Consider the following 22,527-nt stretch of genomic DNA (forward strand, 5'->3'; position numbering starts at 1 on the left):
GTCTGTGCCAGGCCAGAGCTCCCACGCTGGAGCTCCTGGGCAGAGGTTGTAGCGTCGTGGTTCAGATAGCAGCCTCGGAATGCGAAGGCGGATGCTACGTGCCGGTGCACGTGAGGCGCTTACCGTGGTGCCAGTGCTTGGGAAGCATCCAATAAGTATTAACTGTCGTTATTATCGTCTTCTCCTCTTGGCCAGTCGCCCAATTCCTGAAGAGTTATACAGGCCAAGTGAGAGAGTGAGTGGGTACACACCTTGGCGAGAGTACAGACTGTCTAGAAATGTAATGGGTCATCTATGACTTGTCGGCTGGGTTGGATTTATACCCTGTTAATGTCCCAGTGGTATGGTGTATGTACGACAGGGGCATGGAAATATTAAAATGGATTATTTTTCCTGCAGTGAACATGTGTTACTTTTATAATTTGAGAAAATAATCTTGTGAAAGGAACAAAGAGAAAACCTAACCACAAGTTCCGAGAACCACGCTAAATGTGCCTCGTCAGCTGGATGGCATCTCCAATCAGAGTGGCAGATCTCTGCTGACTGATTTTCTTGGTGCGTTGATACATTCAGACTCAAAGAGGTGTCTGTCCGTCCGGAATTATCGAGTATCTGATTTCTGCCTCATTGGATTCTGGATGTTTTGTGGGTTCAGAGAAACAGGATGGAGCCTTTGCCTTTTAGGAGCTTCTAGTCTGGGTAGACGGTCAAGGTCACCATCTGATGTTCTGTTAATTACCTGACAGCTCCCACCACCATCGCTATGTATGCAGCATGTTTTCTGCACCAGGCCTCTGCTAGCCGCTTCATCTCTTTTCTCTGGGAATCCTCGATTGTTGCCCGCAGGATGGGTGTGATTATCCCCTCTTTACCAAGCAGGAGACTGGGCTCAGGGCAGCTGAGGACCTTGCAGAAAGGGGCCCAGCTGGCATTTGAACCCAGGTCAAGCTCTATGCCTTTTGCACTGTTGTGTCCTTCTCATTCTGTTGACACATTTCCTTTTTTAAAAACTGCACCACATTTGCCTGTGGGATGGTGCAGAGTCCTAGGGACCGAGGCAGTTCAGAGAAATCTTCCACGTGGGCTTTTGAAATTCCAGGAGCCTCTTCTTAAGGGCAGGTTGTACAGCGATTTCCTAAGGAAGGTTTGATGCCAGTAAACCTGGGGCTTACAGATGAACAGTTCCTGCCTCTGGTAAATGTGGCATTGCTGCTGTAAGAATGAATTGCAGAAGTCACACGTGCTTGTTGTTCCGAATAAAATGATTCAGAGGTTTAGAATGAAAACACTGATTGTTATCTACTGCTCTCCACACCCAGGTGACCGGGGTTAACAGTTCGGGTTGGCCCTGTGTCCTTGCTCAGACGACCAGGTAGATGTCCAGCTCCTGCCTTTCCTCCTACCTCCCTCCCCTCTCCCTCCCGCCCAAATGGAACCACATTACACACATTTCTGCTACTAGTGGAATTCTTGAACCTAGATATATCTGTTTTGGAATGAACAGTTTTGTAAACAACATTTGAAGCCGTCCATGTCATCTTGTCCCGTTGCTGACAAGCTGACCCTCGTGGGTCTGTAGAGTGTGGTCAGGTCCAGAGTTCTGTTCAGCAAACACTTTTGCACCACTTAGATCACGGCAAGAAATCGCTCCGTCTGGCATGCCCAGCTGCTTGTTTTATTCCAGCAACAGAGTGGTTTTCACTCTCAAACTGCTTTTCACTTGGGGGAGAAAGACATCTCTCAAGTTTCCATCAGAGCCTCTGCTAGGCTGCATCACATGAGCAGGTGAAAATGTGGTTGGCGAAGGGTGTGATGACAGTTCTGGTTTTATGCACCAGCCATTCCCAGCTGTCCCTGTGCATGTGTTATATATTTAGATGATCCCTTGGAAGAGAGATGTGGCATCTACACAGGCGAGCAGATTCCTCTGGAAAGGCCTAGAGGAGATGGAAACTTCTAATGAAAAGACTTTGTGATTTGGAAAAGAAGGCAGGCTCTCACTTTATATTTGCCTTTTAAAAATTGTCATATCTTTAGTGCTTGGAGCGAGAATATAAAGTAGCTTGTATTCGTTTGTTTAATCCCCGCAAGAGGTGTTATTATCCCCTTTTACAGATGAGGAAACTGAGGCTCAGAGACTTGAAGTCATGTGCCTACGATCTCACTCTGCTTAGTGACAGAGCTAAGGTTTGAATCCAGGGATGCACTTGTGTCTCTGTCCACACTTCAGTACTTCTGATCATGTATATCATTCTTTGTCTGTTACAAAAACAGTATCCGTCTCGATCCCATGGTTCCTGGTCCTGTTCTTGAGGGATACAGACGAGCATGCACCCCTTGGATAGATGTTGTTGGTGTGGATGTCACGTGCTAAGACATTGTTGGGTAACATTTTCTTAGCTTGGCTATCACGTGTCCCCTGATTTTAACCAGAGAATCATCTATCTGTGAGGTGACTGGGTGTATATCAAGTTTTTGGAGAATCAGGTTTCAGCTTTCTGGAGAGTTTGAAATTTATAGTTATCTGTGAGCAGGCAACCAAAAATGTAAGCGTGTGTGTGTGTGTGTGTGTGTGTGCGTGTGCGTGTGCGTGTGTGTGTGTGTGTGTGAGTGATAGGGAAGTAGGTTTCCTCTGAGAGGTGACTGGGTGTATATCAAGTTTTTGGAGAATCAGGTTTCAGCTTTCTGGAGAGTTTGAAATTTATAGTTATCTGTGAGCAGGCAACCAAAAATGTAAGCGTGTGTGTGTGTGTGTGTGTGTGTGCGTGTGCGTGTGCGTGTGTGTGTGTGTGTGTGAGTGATGCATGTAGGGAAGTAGGTTTCCTCTGAGGTTTCAGCATGTGGCCTGGGAAGTCTGTCACAGGTGGAAATTGGTGACACAGTGGCCAGTAGGCTCAAGAGGTAGGGAGGCAGTGTGGTGAGTTGGGGAGAGCATGGGGCTTTGAAATCAGGCAGACTGGGGTTTGTAGTACAGTGTTGTAAATGAACCCACACCTCCATTTCCTCATCGTTGTGGTGGAGATACCACACAGTGGTATTTCGAGCCAGATATGAAATGATATAAATCATCGGCTCATCGGGCTCCGTAAACAGTAGCTTTTCCCCTTTATTGCTGCCTGTAGATGTTCTGTCTGTGCTGCAGCCTGAGACCATGGCAGGCAGGTGGAATCTTTTCCGGCTCCAGTTGGGAGTGGCCATTCCTTTTCCATGCCACCATCTCTTGTCTGTTTCACCACCTTCTTTCCCAAGTACTGTGGCCTGGCTTCTCATGGGAAACTCTAGGTTGAATCAAGATTTCTCAGTTTTGGGGGACTCCCTTCCCCAAGGTCGAAATTAGCTGACTAGCAGCCAAAGTTCATTGGTTGCCCCATCCCTAAAAAGCCTGAACATGTTCAGCGATAACTCAGAAAGCCCTGCCAGAAGCTCTTCTGAGAGATGCCGGAAACTTGCTGTCCTGGTGACACCTGGTTCTTTGACGCTGGAGCCGTGCGGGGGCTGGTGGCAGAGTTGGGTTTCCTCTGTCTGCGTTGTAACCTTGGGGCGGGGAGAGAAACCCCTCAACCTCTTCTTAGCTTTTGGGCCTCATGAATGCCTGATGGACAAAGGTCTGAACCAGAGGGTGAACGAGTCTCCCTTAGTTACTCAGCTGCTGACGGGGCTGGGGCGGGAGCGTGCTGTGGGGGAAGGAACACGGGCTTGGGTTTCGTCCTGAACCTCCCCTTTGGTACCTGTCTGACCTTGGGCTAGCCCCTTAGCGCCTTGGAAACTCATTTTCCTGGGTTAATAATATCTCCCGTGCACGTTTATTGTGAGAACAATACATAACATAATAATGTGCTCAGCAGTGTGCCTGGTGCGGCAGAAGCGCGGTAGAAGGATGACCGCAGCAGTAACAGCATCTGTGCTCCTGGCTGCACACGGTGCTGAGTGCTTCGCCTGCATTGTGGTGTTTCATCCTGTGGCTCCTTGGGGTTGGGGCTATTACTGTGACTATTTTACAACAGGAGGAAACTCAGCTTTCAAAGGTAGGGTGGTCTCACCTAATTCTGTGGTTCTTATCCTGATGCTCTAGTCTCCTAATTTTGTGTCTCCAACCCTGACCTCTCCCCTAAACTCTAGACTCACGTGCTACTGCATTTTTGATATTACCTCTTAGACATGGTTGTATCAAACCTAGCTTGTCTGAAAACCAAACTCCTGGTGGTCACTCGCCCTGCTCTTTCCCCAGTCTCCCCGGCTCAGTCAGATGATGGTTCCATTCTGCAGCTTTCTGAGGCCACAAATCTTGGTGTTACATTGACTCCTGTCTTCACCCAACCCCACATCAAGTCTGACTTTTCTTTCTCGACCTCTTCTACTCCTTGTCACACGCGTTGCTGTCACCATGGTCCAGGCCAGCATCATCGCCCCCTGCCTGGACCACTGCCATAGCGCCCTAACCAGCTCTGTGCCCTGGATTCTCTCGGAAGAAGATGCTGCTACAAAGTTAGGAGCACAGGAGGTGCCCTGGGGGATAATGCCTATGAAATATAAAGGGGACAGGCAGCATCAGGCAGGGAGAGCCTCAGATTTGGATGCAGATTTAACAAAGTTTTGCCCACCCACCTTGTTGGGGAGCTCTGTGCAAAGATTGCTCATTAGAGGGGTCCCACATTGCCCCGAGGTACCTCTCTGTGCTCAGCCACTGGCTAGGGCTGCCCTGGAGGAGTAGCACATCTGGAAAGGCTGCAGCTGGCGGTTGTCAGCTAACTGCACACCTTGCTACTGGTAGAGCAGTGAGTTCTCCCTTGAAGGGAGACCTGAGCTGGGTACGTCCCCAGCCACTATACCTCCCCTCCCAGCTTCCACAGTTGCCCCTTCATAGAGCCAGTAGAATGATCTTTAAAAAAAAATAAGTCTGATCATACCACCTTTTGTTCAGAGTCTTCCAGGGGCTTCCTGTTTTGCTCAGAATAAAATACCATAGCCTGCAACCCCCTGCCATCTCCTCTGTGGTCTCATTTCCTGTCGATCTCTTGCTCATGCATTATCCTTAAGCCACGTTGGCCTTCCTACTGTTCCTGGAACACATTAGGCCTGAGCCTACCTCAGGGCCTTTGCACTTGCCATTCCCGGGAATGCTCTCCCCCCCAGGGCTTTGCATGGCTCACTCCCCCACGTTATTCTGGTCTATGCTCAGATGGTACCTCCATGGTGAGGCCTTTCCTTATACTTTATATAATCAGTATTTCTCCACCACCATGCTTTAACCCTCCCAAAGCACGTCTTACAGCCTGACATATTAAAGAGTTATTTTCTGACTCCTCCCACTAGAGTGTAATCTTCATACTGGCATTCCCCACCGCCCCCCTCCCCGCCCCCATACATCCCTGTATTAAGTATCTAGTGTCTAGTGCCTGGCATGTAATGAATCTTAAGTAGCCAGTTGTTGAGTGAAAGGATGAAACACTTGCCCAAGGTCACTCACTGGTGAGTGGTGGGGCCAGAGTTTGCACCTGCTATCTGTCTGCTTGCAGAGCTCATGCTGTCTCATTCACTATGCTCTCCGCCTGCCTCAGCGAGTGCTTGGAGGACGGTAGATGCTGTTATTATGAAGACTGCTTTGCTGGAACAAGTGTGGGTACCTGCTGTTTTGTAAGGATCACTGTCACCTTACCCAGGAGGAACCGTTCTCCTTTGGGACCTGCATGTGTCCCAGATTCCCATCACACCAAACCCAGCCCCGTTATAGGACCCGGCACACCTCCTTTTGTGCATTAGAATGTTCAAGGGAACCATCTCTGAATTTTAAATTGTTCTTTATCCTCTTTCACCACCAGCATCGCATACTGTTTGCATCCGGGTCAGGCTAAGCTTGTTCAAATTGAAAGCAAGACAGTAACCATATCGTACTGTTTGCCATGCTGCTCTCCATGGTATCTGAAGTTTTGCTTAAAATACTTTAGGCAAAACCCCCCATGTGTTCCCTGGTGCTTTGACTGCCAGTGAGACCAGCATAGTGTCTGCTTATTTCAGGTGACTTATCACAGACACCTCGGCAGGCAGCAAGGAGGTGAAAAACTGTGTCATGTTCCCTGAGTTTAAATGACCCTGCTAGTGGTGCTGACAAACCCACAGCTTTTCTGGAACATGAAAAAGAGTTCTGATTTAAAGTCAGTGTCTTTGTGCTTCTACCAAACTATTTTCATGTTCAGTTTCAGTGTCTATTTGGATTTAAAGAGAGAAGGCTTATTATTTTTGCCTAATTTTTTCCATTTGGAGTCTAACTTCGATAATTATGCCATCAAGGAAACACCAGAGAAAACTGCTCACTGCTCAGAGTATGTGCAAGTGAATAACGTGTAGATGTTCCTGTGAATAATGTGGATATTCACTAGGTTGCTTGGGTTATGGGGCATTCTGTGCTCGACAGATAATGTAGGTAGCTCCACCTTTGGCACAAACCTCAGCTGGCCAGACTGAGTTCTATATGGAGGCTCCAAAGTGCTGTGTAAGGTGAAGCAATATCATTGTTTTATTTATATGAGAACCCATTGTGTATGGATCTAGCTTTCAAATTTCGTTTAGCAAATTAAATACAGCCCTTACCCTGTTTTGCTTTTGGACCTGTGTTTATGTTTTGGTCTTTTCAACACAGTGCCCTCCCCACCCATCCTCCCGGGATACGTTCCAAGAGCCCAGGGGATGCCTGAAACTGCCCATAGTACCACATCCCATATATGCTGTTTTTTTCCTGTACTAATGGGCAAGTCGTATATACAGCATTGGATACTCTGCCCAAAGAGGTGAGTCACGTCCTGGCCAGGACAGAGCAGGGTAGTGCAAGGTTTCACCATGCTACTCAGAATGGTGCATGATTTAAAACTTACAAATTATTTATTTCTGGAATTTTCCATTTAATATTTTCGGACCACGGTTGACCACCGGTAACTGAAACAGTGGGAAGTAAAATTGTAGATAAGGTGGGGGGTGGCTACTATACAGCTTAAGTTGCTTATGCACAGTTGAAATATCTAACCATGTGGGTGAAAGTTTCTTTCTGTTCTGTTGGTGACCAGCAGCTGCCCTCTTCGTGCAGCGCTTGAGCAGGGCAGAAGGTCAAGTTCTGAACACTGTCAAAGTAACTCAAAATATGGACCGAGATTGTTAATGAAAAAATTTTAGGTTTAAGATGGCATAGTCTTGTACTCTGGAATTCAGAGTGAGCTATTTTGGACACACATAGAGTTTCCTCCTGGGCTGTTAAATTGTCTTTCTGTTCCAAGACTAATAGACCACTCTCAGGAAATAGGTGTCTTAAAACAACAACAACGGACCTGAAGTGTGATCAGTCACAAATGTTTGTATCGGTTGTTCAGATTTGACTTGCAGAATTCAATCACAGTTGATCCTCTCCAAGTTGATTGGTTTACTGGAGGATGTGCAGAGTGTGTGAAATGGTGCTGTTAGCTGCCATTTTTGGCTCTCAAATGACTTGGCGTTACTCACACTTTTATTATGCTGTCTTCCTTGAACGCCTGAATGTTCTCTTGCTCCCAAGGCAGATGAAATCTTCTTGACTTGAAAATACACAAATCAGCTGGTGGTGCTTGTACAAACTTCAGCTAAAGGGACAACTGACTTCTGGTGCCTCCCCACAGCTCACCTTGCCAGTAGAGAGGCGAGGAGTGTCTAACCGATGAGATGGCTCCCCTCACTTTCCTAATATTAATCTATAAGCTATAGAGATACATCTTTATCCATTCATCTGTTGATGGACACTTAGGTTGCTTCCATATCTTGGCAATTGTAAATAGTGCTCCTGTGAACACTGGGGTGTTTGTATCTTTTCAAATTAGTGTTTTCATTTTCTTCAGATATATACCCAGGAATGGAATTGCTGGATCATATGGTAGTTCTATTTTTAGTTTTTTGAGGAACCTCCATACTGTTTTTCACGGAGGCTGCAGCAATATATATTCTTGCCAACATTTGTTATTTGTGGTCTCTTGATGATAGCCATTTTGATAGGTGTGAGGTGATGCTGCATTGTAGTTTTGATTTGCATTTCAATGATGATTAGGAACGTTGAACATCTTTTCATGTGCCTGTTTGCCATCTGTATACAGTCTTTTGGAAAAATGTCTATTCAGGTCTTCTGACCATTTTAAAGTTGGGTTGTTGTTGTTGTTTGGTATGGAGTTGTATGAGCTGTTTATATATTTTGGATATTAGCCCCCTGTTGGTTATATTATTTGCAAATATTTTCTCCTATTCAGTAGGTTGTCTTTTTTGCTGTTGTTTATGGTTTCCTTTGCTGTGCAAAAGCTTTTCAGTTTAATTAGGTCCCATTTGCTTATTTTTGCTTTTGTTTCCTTTACCTTAGGAGACGGATCCAAAAAAAATACCACTACAATTTATGTCTCAGTAGGTTGTCTTTTTTGCTGTTGTTTATGGTTTCCTTTGCTGTGCAAAAAGCTTTTCAGTTTAATTAGGTCCCATTTGCTTATTTTTGCTTTTGTTTCCTTTACCTTAGGAGACGGATCCAAAAAAAATACCACTACAATTTATGTCAAACAGTGTTCTGCCTATGTTTTCTTTTAGGAGTTTTAGAGTTTCTGGTCTTACATTTAGTTCTTTAATTCATTTTGGATTTATTTTTGTATATGGTGTGAGAAATGTTCTGATTTCATTCTTTTACATGTATCTGTCCACTTTTCCCAATACCAGTAATTGAAAAGACTGTCTTTTCCCCATTATATATTCTTGCCTCCTTTGTTGTAGATTAATTGACCAAAAGTGCGTGGGCTTATTTCTGGGCTCTCTCTTCTCTTCCATTGATCTATATGCCTGTTTTTATGCCAGTACTATACTGTTTTGATTGCTGTAGCTTTGTAGTCTTGTCTGAAATCAAGGAGTGTGATGCCTCCAGCTCTGTTCTTTCTCCAGATTGTTTTGGTTAAGTGGGGTCTTTTGTATTTCCATACAAATTTTAGAAGTATTCGAGTTCTGTGAAAAATGCCATTGGTATTTTGATAGGGATTGCATTGAATCTGTAGATTGCCTTGGGTATTATGGTCATTTTAACAATACTAATTTTTTCAATCCATGAACACAGTGTATCTTTCTGTCTGTTTGTGTTGTCTTCAGTTTCTTTCATCAGTGTCTTACAGTCTTCTGAGTACAGGTCTTTTACCTCCTTGGTGAGATTTATTCCTAGGTATTTTATTCTTTTTGATGTGATGGTAAATGGGATTGTTTTTTAAATTTGTCTTTCTTTATAGTTCATTATTAATGTAGAGAAATGCAACAGATTTCTGAATATTTTTTTTATATCCTGTAACTTTACTGAGTTCATTAATGCGCCCTAGTCGTTTTTTTGGTGGTATCTTCAGGATTTTCTAGGTATAGTATCATGTCATCAGCAAACAGTGCTGGTTTTACTTCTTCCTTTGCAATTTAGACTCCTTTTATTTCTTTTTCTTGTCTGATTTTCATGGCTAGGACTTCCAACACTGTGCTGAATAAAAGTGGCGAGAGTGGGCATCTTTATCTCATTCCTGATCTTAGAGGAAATGCTTTCAGCTTTTCAGCTTTTTATTTAAAAATTAAAAAAAATTTATTTCACCAAATAAAATTGAGTTTAGTTTTTTTAAAAAATTGAGCTTTTGTACGTAGCCTTGTGGTAAAAGACCTGATACTTCTAGCCACCATCTTTCCCCATTTCCCACTCCTCACAAGCAACTGCTTCAGACTTTTTTAACTGATTGTTTTAGTAGTTACCTTCATATCTCTGAATAATGTGTGTCTATTGCCACTTGTTGATTGTTTAGTTGTAGCTGTTGTTTATTGATTTCTCACTGTGGAAGATGAAGGGTAGCATTCTCTGATCCTCCACGCCCTTGAACTGTGTACACACACAGACAGACATATACACACACACACACACCCTACAGCTGTCATATAATCTAGCACAGTCATGTACTCATTTTGGTTAGATCCATGATCCACGATTACATTATTATGACTCTGAAAATGCTCTCCACAGTTGAGCCATGAGATACATGATTAGTATTTTTGGACAACTAGTAAATTTCTTTGAAGTTAATACTTATCTGTTTTTGTTTTTTAAATTTTGTTGGTATTCTGCATACTTATCACTAATTCAACTTCAAATTTTCCTTCAGTTATATAAATCTCAGTGTTTTCAAACGCTTGAGTCATCAGTGTCATCCTGAGGCAGTCTCTCCTGGGGTCCTCTGACCTGTAGCTGGAAGAAGCCTGACTACTCTGTGGGCCTGTACTCTCCAATTCACGCCTCCTTTATTGAGATATAATTCATATACTATACAGTTCACCCCTTTAAAGTGCACAGTTCAGTGGTTTTGGTATATTCACAAGGTTGTGCAACCGTCATTTTCTATTTCCAGAACATTTTTTATCACCCCAGAAAGAAACCTGATATTCATTAGCATTCACTCCCCATCACTCCTTCCTCCCAGCCCTTGGAAATCAATACCGCTCTGGACATTTCATGGAATCATGCAGTATGAGGCCTTTCACTTAACATCATGTGTGGCTTTTTTCACTTAACATCATGTTTTCAAGGTTCTTCCATGTTGTGGCATGTGTCAGTACTTCATTCCTTTTTAAAGCTGAATAGTAACCCGTTGTATGGGCATACCACACTTTGTTTATCCATTTATCCATGATGGCCTGCAGGTTCTTCCCACTTTGGTTATCATTAAGAATTTTCTCAAACTCACTTTTGTGTTGGATCTCCTATATCTTGGCATCTCTGTCTTCCTCTTCCTAGATCTCTTCTCTTCTTTGGGTGGGAGGTAAAATTTTTGAGAGGTTGCATGTCTATAAATGCCTTTACCCGCTTCTCACATGGTTTGGCTTTGTAGATCATTCCAGGTTGGAAATAATTCTACTCAGGACATTGAAGATTCATTGTTTTCTAGCTTACAGTAATGCCGTTCAGAAATCCTATGCCATTTCTGATTTTTTTTTATCCTTTGTAAAAATTCTGCTTCCACTCCAGGAGTTTGTACCCTCTCCTCTTTGTCTCCCGTGTTGTGGGATTTCACTGTGAGCACGTGAGCATCGCTTATCATCAGGCTTATCCTCAGTAGAGCTCTTCAGCTTCAACACTCATGTCTGATCGTTCTGGGACATTTCTTGAATTATGTCTTTGACTTCCTCCTCTCTGTGTTATTTTTTCTTTCTTGAGCTCTTCTCATTTGGTAATTCTTGATTTCCTTTTTTGTTCTCCATTTTGTCATCTTCTGGCTCTATTCTCTAGAAATTTCTTTACCGTCTATCCCTTATACGTGGTATTCCATTTTTGCTGTCATAGTTTTGCTTTCCAAAGGGCTTTTATGCATTCTGTGTGTTCTTTTCAAGTGTCTCCCTCTTCCCGTTTCTCAACTGCACCTTCTACTCTCTCTCTGGGAGTATTACCGGTAGTTTGCTTTTGAAATGTTCTTCTCACTTAATAATTTTTCTTTCCTACATGTTGATTTCTCTATTTGTTTATTCTGGTCCCCGTCCTTCATCTTAGGTGCTTGCCTCAAATGTAAGGTGATTTCTGGCTGTCTTCTTAGATGTAGGAGTGGGGTACTAAAACACTGATTAAAAACTATCTAAGATCATTTCTTGGTGGGGTGAGGGGCTGTGCCATTTTCCCGGCAAACCTCCCACATTGAGCCCTTTCCTCTTTGGCTGGTAGATTCCTAGGAAATTACTTTCTGTTCCCTTGCTTAGAGGTATATGCCTGCTGCCTGCTGCTCTGGGAGTGGGGAGGGAAGAAGAATGGGAAAACGTCAAAAGTTCAGCGTGTATTATTTTTACCTCTGTTTTCAGTAAGATACCCCTACCTTCAACTCAGGTCAGCTACTGGGTTTTTTGGGGTTTTTTTTTTTAACGTTTTCTGGAGAATAAACCCCTAGTCTTCTGCTAGTTGCTTCTTAAGGCAGACTTTTATCCCTTCTTTGGACTTTTAGCTGGTGTTCACTCCCGCTCCTAGAAGCGTCTCGTGTTAGCAGTTTATGCAAGTTGTTCATTTTAATCAATCATCGTGTTTTGCAGTTACCCACTTGTAGCTGAGAATGAAATTTTCTCAGGTCTGTCAGGCTCCTCACCAGTTACCTACCTTCTTCTCAGCTTCTAAAATTTTGTTGTGTTGTTTTCTCTCTCATTCTCTTTTTCTTTAAGGGTGGTGCCTTTAGAAGGAATTATTTTTAATTGGCATTTTTTTTCTTTCTTTTTTTTGTTTTTTTGTGGTACGCGGGCCTCTCACTGTCGCGGCCTCTCCCATTGCGGAGCACAGGCTCCGGAAGCGCAGGCTCAGTGGCCATGGCTCACGGGCCTAGCCGCTCCGCGGCATGTGGGATCCTCCCGGACCAGGGCACGAACCCATGTCCCCTGCATCGGCAGGTGGACTCTCAACCACTCGCCACTAGGGAAGCCCTTTTAATTGGTATTTTAATGAGATTTTGAGAGGTTGTGAATGTAAATTAACATGTTCAGTCTGTCAACTTTAACAGGTTGTTACTGGGTCACTCCTTGCAGTAGTGGCTGGAGCTATAGTCACTGCTGGGATGGAAACCACTTAGGGTTTTATTCCAGTATGTTCTGTATCGTCACTCAGGGGCCTTGCTACCTCTGGGGCCCTGACCAGCTGTGGCCTGATGGAGACTCCGTGAAGGGCTGACGGTGGAGCCACTGGTCAGTTCAGGCCCAGCAGCGAGTCCCATTTTTGCTCAGCTTTTCCCCGTGTTGACTTCTCCCTCAGTGCCTGACCAGAGCCCGTGTCTCTTGAATCCCAGTTGCTGGGGGGCTCACCTTAGCTTCCTGTTCTGCCTCATTGCCGTCTCATCACACTTGATGGGGCATCCAGGACTCTCATCTCAGGACACACAGGCATCTGCATCCCTGATGCTTGTTTTCAGATGTGGGGTGAATCCATAGTCACACTACTGGGTCTTCTTAACTGCTCGTGCGGGAGTTCTCCACTGCTCTCCTTCTCTTCCTTATCTTGGAATTATCTGGCTCTTTCCCAGTTTTTATCTTTTTACTCTTCTCTACAAAGTGAGCATATGTGTGTATATACCTGATAGTAGAAACAATGCTCATGGGCATCTACTGTGCTAATTCTTTTTTTTTTTTTATTGAAGTGTAGTTGATTTACCATGTTGTGTTAGCTTCAAGTGTACAGCAAAGTGATTCAGTTATACATATATATATATTTTTTTCCAGATTATTTTCCATTATAGGTTATTACAGTTCCTTGTGCTATACAGTAGGTCCTTGTTGTTTACCTATTTTATATAAAGTAGTGTGTATCTGTTAATCCCAAGTTCCCAATTTATCCATCCCCTCCTTTCCCCTTTGGTAACCATAAACTGGTTTTCTTTGTCTGTGAGTCTATTTCTGTTTTGTAAATAAGTTCATTTGTATCACTTTTTTAGATTCCATATGTAATTGATATCATATGGTATTTGTCTTTGTCTGATTTACTTTACTTAGTATGATAATGTCTAGGTCCATCCATGTTGCTACAAATGGCATTATTTCATTCTTTTTTATGGCTGAGTAGTATTCCATTATGTATATGTACCACATCTTCTTTACCCATTCATCTGTCAGTGGACACTTAGCTTGCTTCCATGTTTTGGCTATTGTAAATCATGCTGCTGTGAACATGGGGGTGCATGTATCTTTTCAAATTAAAGTTTTCTCTGGATATATGTAACTCTGTTTTTAGCTCATACAGCTTAATATAAAAAACAAGCAAACAACCCAATCAAAAAATGGGCAGAAGACCTAAATAGACATTTCTCTGAAGAAGACATATGGATGGTCAACAGGCATGTGAAAAGATGCTCAACATCACTAATCATTAGAGAAATGCAAATCAAAACTACACTGAGGTATCACCTCACACCAGTCAAAATGTCCATCATTAAAAAGTCTACAAACAATAAATGCTGGAGAGGGTGTGGAGAAAAGGGAACCCTCCTCCACTGTTGGTGGGAATGTAAATTGGTGCAGCCACTATGGAAAAGGGTATGGAGGTTTCTTAAAATACTGTGCTAATTCTTGTGCTGACCTGAGAGTCAGTATCTCATGAAGATGTCTTTGCATTGTCATCGTGCATTGGTTTTAGAGTTTTTCCAGAAGGTTCCTTGGTTCTAAATGTAATCTGAGCCCCGTTACCATTTCACTTCAGGCTCTAGGCAGGCGCTATCTCCTGGAAAACTTTTTTGTTGGAGAAAAAGAAATTTGACCAGTATAAAAGATGCAAGTGTAGGCTCTTATATTTGCCAAAGCATTGTCCGTTTTCCCCTGAAATGGAAAGAAGCTACAAGATCCTTCCCCAGACTCCTGTGCATCTGTCTCTAGGACAGTTATTGCTGTTCTTAAATACAGCTTATCATTTGATTTATTGTACTTCTGTGAAAATGATGCAATGCTGAAGTAATTAGTAATTGTGATTTTTTTTTTTCTCCTTTAACAAGAGCTTTCTCTCTGGAGAAGCCATTTGGAAAAGAATTTTTTTTTTTTTTCCAGCTGGGAGAATTATTTTTGATTACTGTTAAAATACTTATGGAATGTCTTTCTCTTCCTAAAGTTGTACCAAATCTTTGGAATGTTGATGGAGAAGTTACAGTTACTGACCAGAAGCCGGGAGAAGTTGCCGAGGAACTAGCAAGCTCCTATGAAAGAAAGCTCATTGAGGTAAGGGTGGCAGAGTCTGCCTTTATTCCCAACATTGGCTGCTTTGGAGACTTTTCAGACATAGGCCCAGCCTGTTAAACAGATGTTAGCAAAACAACCAGTCACACACTCCGCCTCCCACAAACAAAACACAAAATGATAAAACCATTGTAATTGATAGAGAAAAGTAAGAAAGTAAGATGTGGTTCTTTGAAAAATATCATTTAATTAGAAACCAGTGACAAGGAGATAAGAGAGAAAATGTGAAAAATAAGAAAACAATTGTACCCTTGGATTTGGAGAATATTCAAAACAGAAGAGAATATCACATACAACTTTGTGCTGAGAAATGGGGAAACAGGGATGAGATGGACTGTTTTCTAGGATCGCATTGAGTATCAAAATTCACTGAAGATGAGGCAGGCTACCTGAAGGGACCAAAAAAATCTGTGGAAGAAAGTTATAAAAGTTAAGAAAGAACTGTATCCCAAGAAGGTAGCAAGCCTGGATGGTTTTATGGTGATTTTCAGGACACCCTTCAAGGTGTATACAAAAAGCCCTTCGCTATTTATATTTTCTTAGAGCATTTTTTTTATCTATATCTGTACCTTGGTTCAGGTGTGTATCACTCCAGTATAAAAAATCTGACAGGGCTTCCCTGGTGGTGCAGTGGTTGAGAGTCCACCTGCCGATGCAGGGGACACGGGTTCGTGCCCCGGTCCGGGAAGATCCCACATGCCGCGGAGCGGCTGGGCCCGTGAGCCATGGCCGCTGAGCCTGTGTGTCCGGAGCCTGTGCTCTGCAACGGGAGAGGCCACAACAGTGAGAGGTCCACGTACCGCAAAAAATAATAATAATAATCGGACAAAGATAGCAGAAACAAGAAAAGTATAGACTGGTAGCATTTGTGCATGGATACATAACAATTCAAGAAAGGTATCGCTCTGTCAAATTCAGTCATATATTAAAGGAACATCATATATAAAAAGTTAAAATGTATTTAGGATTTCTAGGATGGTTTAACATTAGGAAATTCATCCATTAAGTCCACCCATAAATAAATCAAAGGAGAAAAACCGGATATTTATCTTGATAGGAACTAAAATGTCCATTTGGTAACACTCATCATCGATATCTGATAAAATATTCTTGGTAAATGAAGAATAAAGGTCCTTTTTTGGTATGATCAAATGTTTTTGTCAGAAACCATTAATTATCACCATACTCAATGGTAAAGCTGGGAGAGTAAGTTTTTGATTAGGTAACTAATATATATACAGGTGTGTGTATGTGTTGTGGTGATCCAGTGGTGGTAGTATTTATTACAAGTCATGTATGTTTGTGTACATACACACATAAAAGTATACACCTATACTTAGTACTTTCTAAATCTTCTACGGTGAGTAAGCTTTATTTTTGGAATCAGAAAAACACCCACAGTTGCCGTGGAGACGTGCCTGACCTGGGGTGGGCCTTCTTTTTTTTTTTTGTGGTACGCGGGCCTCTCACCGTTGTGGCCCCTCCTGTTGCGGAGCACAGGCTCTGGACGCGCAGGCTCAGCGGCCATGGCTCACGGGCCCAGCCGCTCCGCGGCATGTGGGATCTTCCTGGACCGGGGCACGAACCCGTGTCCCCTGCATCGGCAGGCGGACTCTCAACCACTGCGCCACCAGGGAAGTCCTGCGGTGGGCCTTTGAGGAGCAGCCCCTGAGCTCATTCTGCTTCAGGCTGCCATCCTTGTAGTCTGTTTCCTCTGTCTCTAAAGGACCTCGAAAGAAGGGAGCTGACTTTAGAAGCAACTTGAGTTCTAACTCAGGTGAGCTCAAGGGAAAGCAAGCCAAGGTCTTAGCCAAACAGGCAACTGGGGGAAGAGTTAAAAACCGGGATGGGAGGGCCTGGGCATGGGGGAGGTGGTCCCTGCAGCGTCTCTGCCCCTCACTGTGCCCATCCGTGGACCTGGCATTCCGAGGGTTCATGAGACCAGAGTTGGCTGTGGCAGAGAGCCTGCGTGGAGAGGGGAGCGGGTCCCTTACCCGCCAAACTGTGACAATCCTAGTGGGCTCCGGGTCTCTGGATGGCAGAGACTCTTTCATCTCTGTATTCTCAGTGACTGTTGACAGGCGGTGAATTTAGCTAAATAGCCCTTGAGTGAAAGTATTTGAAATTCTCCTGGGACAGGGATGGCTCTGGTTTGCTGAATGAAGGAAGGGCTGCTGAGCTAGGAAGGGTGAAGGGTTCTTACCAGAGTGAAAGGGGGTTGAGAGCTTCCGTCCCTTCGGGGGAACCAGGGTGAGGTGTCCACTTGTAAGGATGTGGTCAGACCCGCACAGCTTAGAGACCAGTGCTCGTGTCCCTGGATTCCTTTGGGTGCCGGGCCTGGGGCAGCGATCTGGGGGGTTGACATGCTCATCAGAAACTCGGAGGGGCTTGGGAGGAAGTGACTGGCTGCTTGACCCACTGAGGAAACACTGTAGTTCATTCATGGGCCGGCTGCTTGGTTGGTTGGTTGGTTCATTCAATGTTGGTTGGGTGCCCTGTCACCACCCATTTTGACCATGAGAAAGCCTCACCACCTCACTGCGCTCCAGCTGCGATGTGCGGGGAAGATCCAGGTGTGATGTGAAGTTACTGTTGGATCCCCTTGCATCATTGCTCTTGTTGCCTGCGAGAGAGGTAGGTGTTGAACTCCCACATCAGGGTAAAAGACTTCTCTTGCCAGCCTTAAGCCTTCTTTCATGTCCTTCTGTGATCCTCTTACCCTGGGAGCAGTGGAGTCAATGGCTGTAGTCAGCAAGCTGGGAGAGAGGTGAGGTTGAAGCAGAGATGGTCCTCCAGTGGCATTTACTACGCCACACTGATTTTTCATTCTGTTTTTGTTTGCAAGGTGAGATCCTGTCAGTGATCTCTCATCTCTGAATAACATTAGTGTTTCATTTCACCACGACTTTTGCCGAACCCTCTTTGTTGGCATTAATCAAACCCATTCTTCGTGATGCTCGGCTGTCATTTTATTAATGGGTTGGTTTTTACCAAGAAAGAGTTGTAAACGTGTGTTGGAGTGGAGTAATAAAAGGATGAGGGGGAAGAGTTGAGGCACTGCTCTTCCCATTTCGAAAGGGCAAAGGAAGAAAAAACATATCATTTTAAATAATATGACTATTTAAAATACCCCAACAATTGAATGACTCTTCTGTGAATCATCCTAATGAAAAGGGAGTTCCTGAACCTTCTTTCTCTAGGTGTCTCTCAAAGCATTGAAACGATTCCACCTACCTGCACACATACACAGCATGCTGCATGGACAGCTCAGAACCCAAAGCAACACCATATGTAGTAGCTGGTGAGAGTAAGGGGCCCAGGACAGGAAAGATCGTGCAAAGATTGTTCCTGACACCCTGTGGTGGTCAACTTTTGACAACAAGAGGGAAAAGAGAATTCTGGCAGGTGTAGGTTAATCTGGCAGGGAAAGAACACTGCTATCAAAACATTCATTATGTAAGAGCCGCTGTAATACTAGCAGCTAGCCGTCAGCGCATACTTTCAATTCTGGTTACTGTGCTAAGTCTTTACATCGATGAACTCTTGCAATCCTCAGCAGGGTTCCTTGAGGGGAGGTACTGTTCACAGATGGGGTTTTGAAAAGTGAAGTAGCTTGTCTAAGATTTCTCAGCTGGTAAGAAGCAGAGCTGGGTCCAAATCCCACAGGCCATCTAGCACCAGAGCCCAAACCCATCGTCCTGCTGTGTTCCGGAAGGCCAGGCTCAGTGAGAAAAGGAAACACCTAAGAGAAGGGCCAGTCACTCGTCCCATTTGAGAGAATGCGTGGAGGGAGGTGAGGGTTGCCAGCAGTAGCTGACAGAAACATGGCACATCGGCCGTTTGGCATGGTGCTGGCGGGGCCTCGTCCCACACCCTCAGTTACTGCAGGAGGAGGGAACGCCTCCCATCCGTGCTCGGACCTACTCGATTCTGAAGCCACTTGCAGTAGAATGCCAGCCTGGGACGTTATCTTTTTTACTGTATGTTCATTGCCTCATTCAGCTCCAGCATAAAGTAGGAACTCTGTAAGTATTGAATGGGATGACAGTCTGTCAGGTGGATTCGGCTGTTCGGGGTCATGTTTAAAGAGTGATGGATGGACTTCTCTCCGCTCTCAGGTCGAGAGTGGGTTGTACAAGGCACCCCTGTAGCTCAGAGCATCCTGGCGGAAAGGATTCCATATCTAATAAGAGGAAGCATGGCTCTTTGGAGGAGGCACACGTTTTTCTGGCGGTCAGTTTTAGGGGGAATTTGAGCTTGGAGAGTCTGGAGGGGACCTTGAGAGAAAGATGGGCGCTACCAGCTCATGGAGCACATATTTACTGACTACCTCCTAAGGGTCCAGCCTTCAACTTCCTTTCTCTACCCTCAGTGGCCTCCCCTACCCTGGGAACAGTAGAGTTGATGATTCTAGGAGATGAGCCACAAGAGATGTGAGTCTGAAGCTGAGACGTTCCTCAAGTGGCGTTTTCTTCCCTAGACTGAGTTTTCCTTCTTTTTTTGATTGCAAAGTTATTGATGCTTCATCCGTGGGTAGTATCTGTGTAACCAAGGCTTGTCATAGGTTACAAAGACGAACAAGACACATTACCTGCCTCTGGGGAAGCTCCTGGCCTGGGGGGTGAGGCAGACACGTCCGTTATGATCATTAGGAAACAGGGTTGACATGCCAGAAGTGCAGACATAGAGTGAGGCCTGCCTCATGGGCTCGTAGAGCTATGTCTTTAACAGCAGTCTTGCAGAGCTTGGGCACCTAACTGGAGCTTCTAGAACATTCCTCCCCTTTTCTTTGGGGTTGTTAGTGATGACACTCAAATTTCTTTTGTCCACTTCCCATCCCTCCTGAAGAGCTACACATTAGAAGAAATGGATTTGTCTCATCAAGGTTTTTGAGGATAAAAGATACTGGACACGTCCAAGATAGATCTGCTCTAAGATTCTTCTTTACCTCCTGCAAGTGCAATCGTTTTGATTTGGATTCGTCTCCAGAGATTTTTCCTTTCCTTTCTAGCAGTTGCCATCAAGAAAAATGTAGAATTGTTGGTGGCATTTGGACTTTGGTCCTGCGTCGCCTCCTGCAGCCTGGTGGCTTGGAGAGCACAGGTGTCCCATGTCAGACTCAGTTCAGATTGGTCCCTCACCACCATGCATTCGTTCCTGGGCAGGCCACCTGACCTCTCTAAGCCTCAGTTTCTCTGTCAGTAAAGTTGAGCTGGTAATACCTACTGGTAGGGTTGCTTTGAGGATTAAATATAAAGAATCTGGTTCAGTACCCATAGTGGACAGGAGTGCTTTCTTTTCTTCCTTCTGTCCTGATTTCCTTTGGAAGAATGATGGCCCCACCATGTCTTGCCATCTTGGTAGGAGAGTAAATCTTGGGTACTTTGTCCTACTTTGGCCCCAGGGCAGGCATGTGACCTGAACCAGGGCAGTTGGGGCTTTAACTCCTAAATGAAACAAGAAGGCAAGAATGCTTGAGAGGCCATTTATTCAATAACTGGGTCCTGATGACTCTCCATTTGTTCCTGTGCGAACTGGCCAGAGCTGTTCTGGTTTCAGGTCCTTCTCTGGGCCAGGTTCTCCTAATTTCCTGTTTACAGTAATTCCTTTGTAGCTCAGGTTAGAATCTGTCTCTGTTACTTACCTCCAAAATACCTTAGTTCATATGAAGTTTTGTAAATGTCTACAATCCATAGATGCTGTTTCCTCTTCTTCTCCTTTGGGGCTCCTTTGTTCTGCCTTTTTCATACTGTCCTAAGTCTTGATCACAGCCCTGCTTCCCCATTGTTTGCTCGCCTCTGTGCTGTGTACAGTACTGGCAGTCCATCCTCAGCAAACAGATCTTTACTTCCTCCCGTGTGGAGGGACTCAGCTAGCTGTTGATTGATTTTTCAAATTTTAGGATACTTATCATTTACTGTGTGAATGTAGTTAGCCCCTGAATTTTTGCTCATGGGTGAAATAAATGTGTATTAGCGGCATTTGTTCCCATTATAATGGCAGAGTTACTATTAATGGAAAAGTAAGCTTAAGCATCAAGCTGGTAAAAAATACATTCATAATCACACGCTGTGGATAACTCTGAATGTGATCACCATTTTAATAAAATGGAAACGTTCCTGAAGCAGCCAGGACCTTGGGGGCAGTTATACCACCAGCACCCGCTTCATAAATTGGCACCAATGGGTTCCAACACTCTTGATATATCTGGGAGTCGTTTTTATGCAAAAGAAAACAGGCTTTTAAATAGAAGACTGGATTCCGTGTAAGGACTCAGGATACAGAACTCTGAGCTGACATCTCCATTAAACTGCTGCTCAAAATGAAGAGTTTGATGTGAATTTGTTTTTGTTTTTTTTTTTTTTTTTTTTTTTTTTTTTGGTGGTATGCGGGCCTCCCTCCGCTGCGGCCTCTCCCGTTGCGGAGCACAGGCTCCGGACGCGCAGGCCCACCGGCCATGGCTCACGGGCCCAGCCGCTCCGCGGCACGTGGGATCCTCCCAAACCGGGGCGCGAACTCGGTTCCCCTGCATCGGCAGGCGGACGCGCAACCACTGCGCCACCAGGGAAGCCCCTGTTTTTGTTTTTTAATATCTCATGATACTGAGCAGATTGAGACCAGGCTCTCACCTCGTCAGGGGAAAATAGTTCGCTTACCACGCAAAACTGGGTGTTGCAGCAAAATTGTTATGTATGAATGAAAATTGGTAAGGAGTTCTCCCTTCTGGAGGGATAGGGGTAATTCCCACTAAAGTGTGAATGACTAACAAGGCCAAATCTCCAAGGAATTCTTAAAATCTTTTTATTACGGAAAAGATACAAAAATGGAAAATTTAGAGGTTTAATCAGCCTCTAAATCCCCATCATCTGGCTTCAACCGTTAATAACTCCTGGTCAATTTTGCATCATCTCTGTCCCATCCTACTCCCAGTCTCTTGTGGTATTTTGAAGCAAACCTGAGTTTTCATATCATTCCACTCCTATTTCAGGCTATATCTGTAAAATATAAGAGTTCTTAACAAAACAAAACCAAACCACAATACCATTAAAAAATCTTCTAAAGGAGGCCCATGCCAGTCCTAGCGAATCTCAGATTGGAATATCAGAGAGAAAGAGAGAGAGACTGACTGACTTCTTTTAACAGGGCACCTTTTAGGGGGCCTGAAAAATGGTTCCTCACCCAGTTCCAGCGTGTGTGTGTGTGTGTAGGCTTTCCCACACCAGTGGAGTGTCTGAGAATTCAGCTGAATTCTGACACTATCTACCCAGAGATAGCATCAGATTCTACAGGTAAGAGGCCAGTCCCACAAGATCACCCTCCACTTCAGACACCAGTTGTGAGCCCAGATTGTTACCTGTGCTTCTGACTGACTGGCTATAAATCAGAGGTTCCCAAGACGATGAATTTGCTAGAGCGTCTCACAGAACTCAGAATTTTACTCACTAGATTACTGGTGTATTGTAGAAGGATATAAGTCAGGAACAGCCAGATGGAAGAGATACATAGGACAAGGTATGGGGAAAGGGCACCGGCCATCCATGCCCTCTCTAGCCACACCACTCTCCCCAGATCCCCATGTGATCACCACCCTGGAAGCATTTGGAACCCTGTCCTATCCATAAAAATAGAAGCTTCATTACAGAGGCAGGAATGATGAAATCATTGACCATTGGTGATTTTTTTTTTTAAACATCTTTATTGGAGTATAATTGCTTTACAAAGGTGTGCTAGTTTCTGCTGTATAACAAACTGAATCAGCTATACATATACATATATCCCCATATC

General features: G+C 44.2%; 1 protein-coding gene across 1 annotated transcript in view; it reads left to right on the forward strand.

Annotated features, from left to right (window-relative positions):
* Positions 1-22,527, forward strand: part of LOC102994318 (sorting nexin-29) — a 497,441-nt gene that overhangs the window by 171,144 nt on the left and 303,770 nt on the right. The window contains exon 6 of the mRNA XM_055089742.1: positions 14,618-14,724. Coding sequence (XP_054945717.1) covers positions 14,618-14,724 — 107 coding nt within the window. The remainder of the gene's footprint in view (positions 1-14,617; positions 14,725-22,527) is intronic.

Source organism: Physeter macrocephalus, chromosome 14, assembly GCF_002837175.3.
Source record: "Physeter macrocephalus isolate SW-GA chromosome 14, ASM283717v5, whole genome shotgun sequence".
NCBI classification, from domain to species: domain Eukaryota; kingdom Metazoa; phylum Chordata; class Mammalia; order Artiodactyla; family Physeteridae; genus Physeter; species Physeter macrocephalus.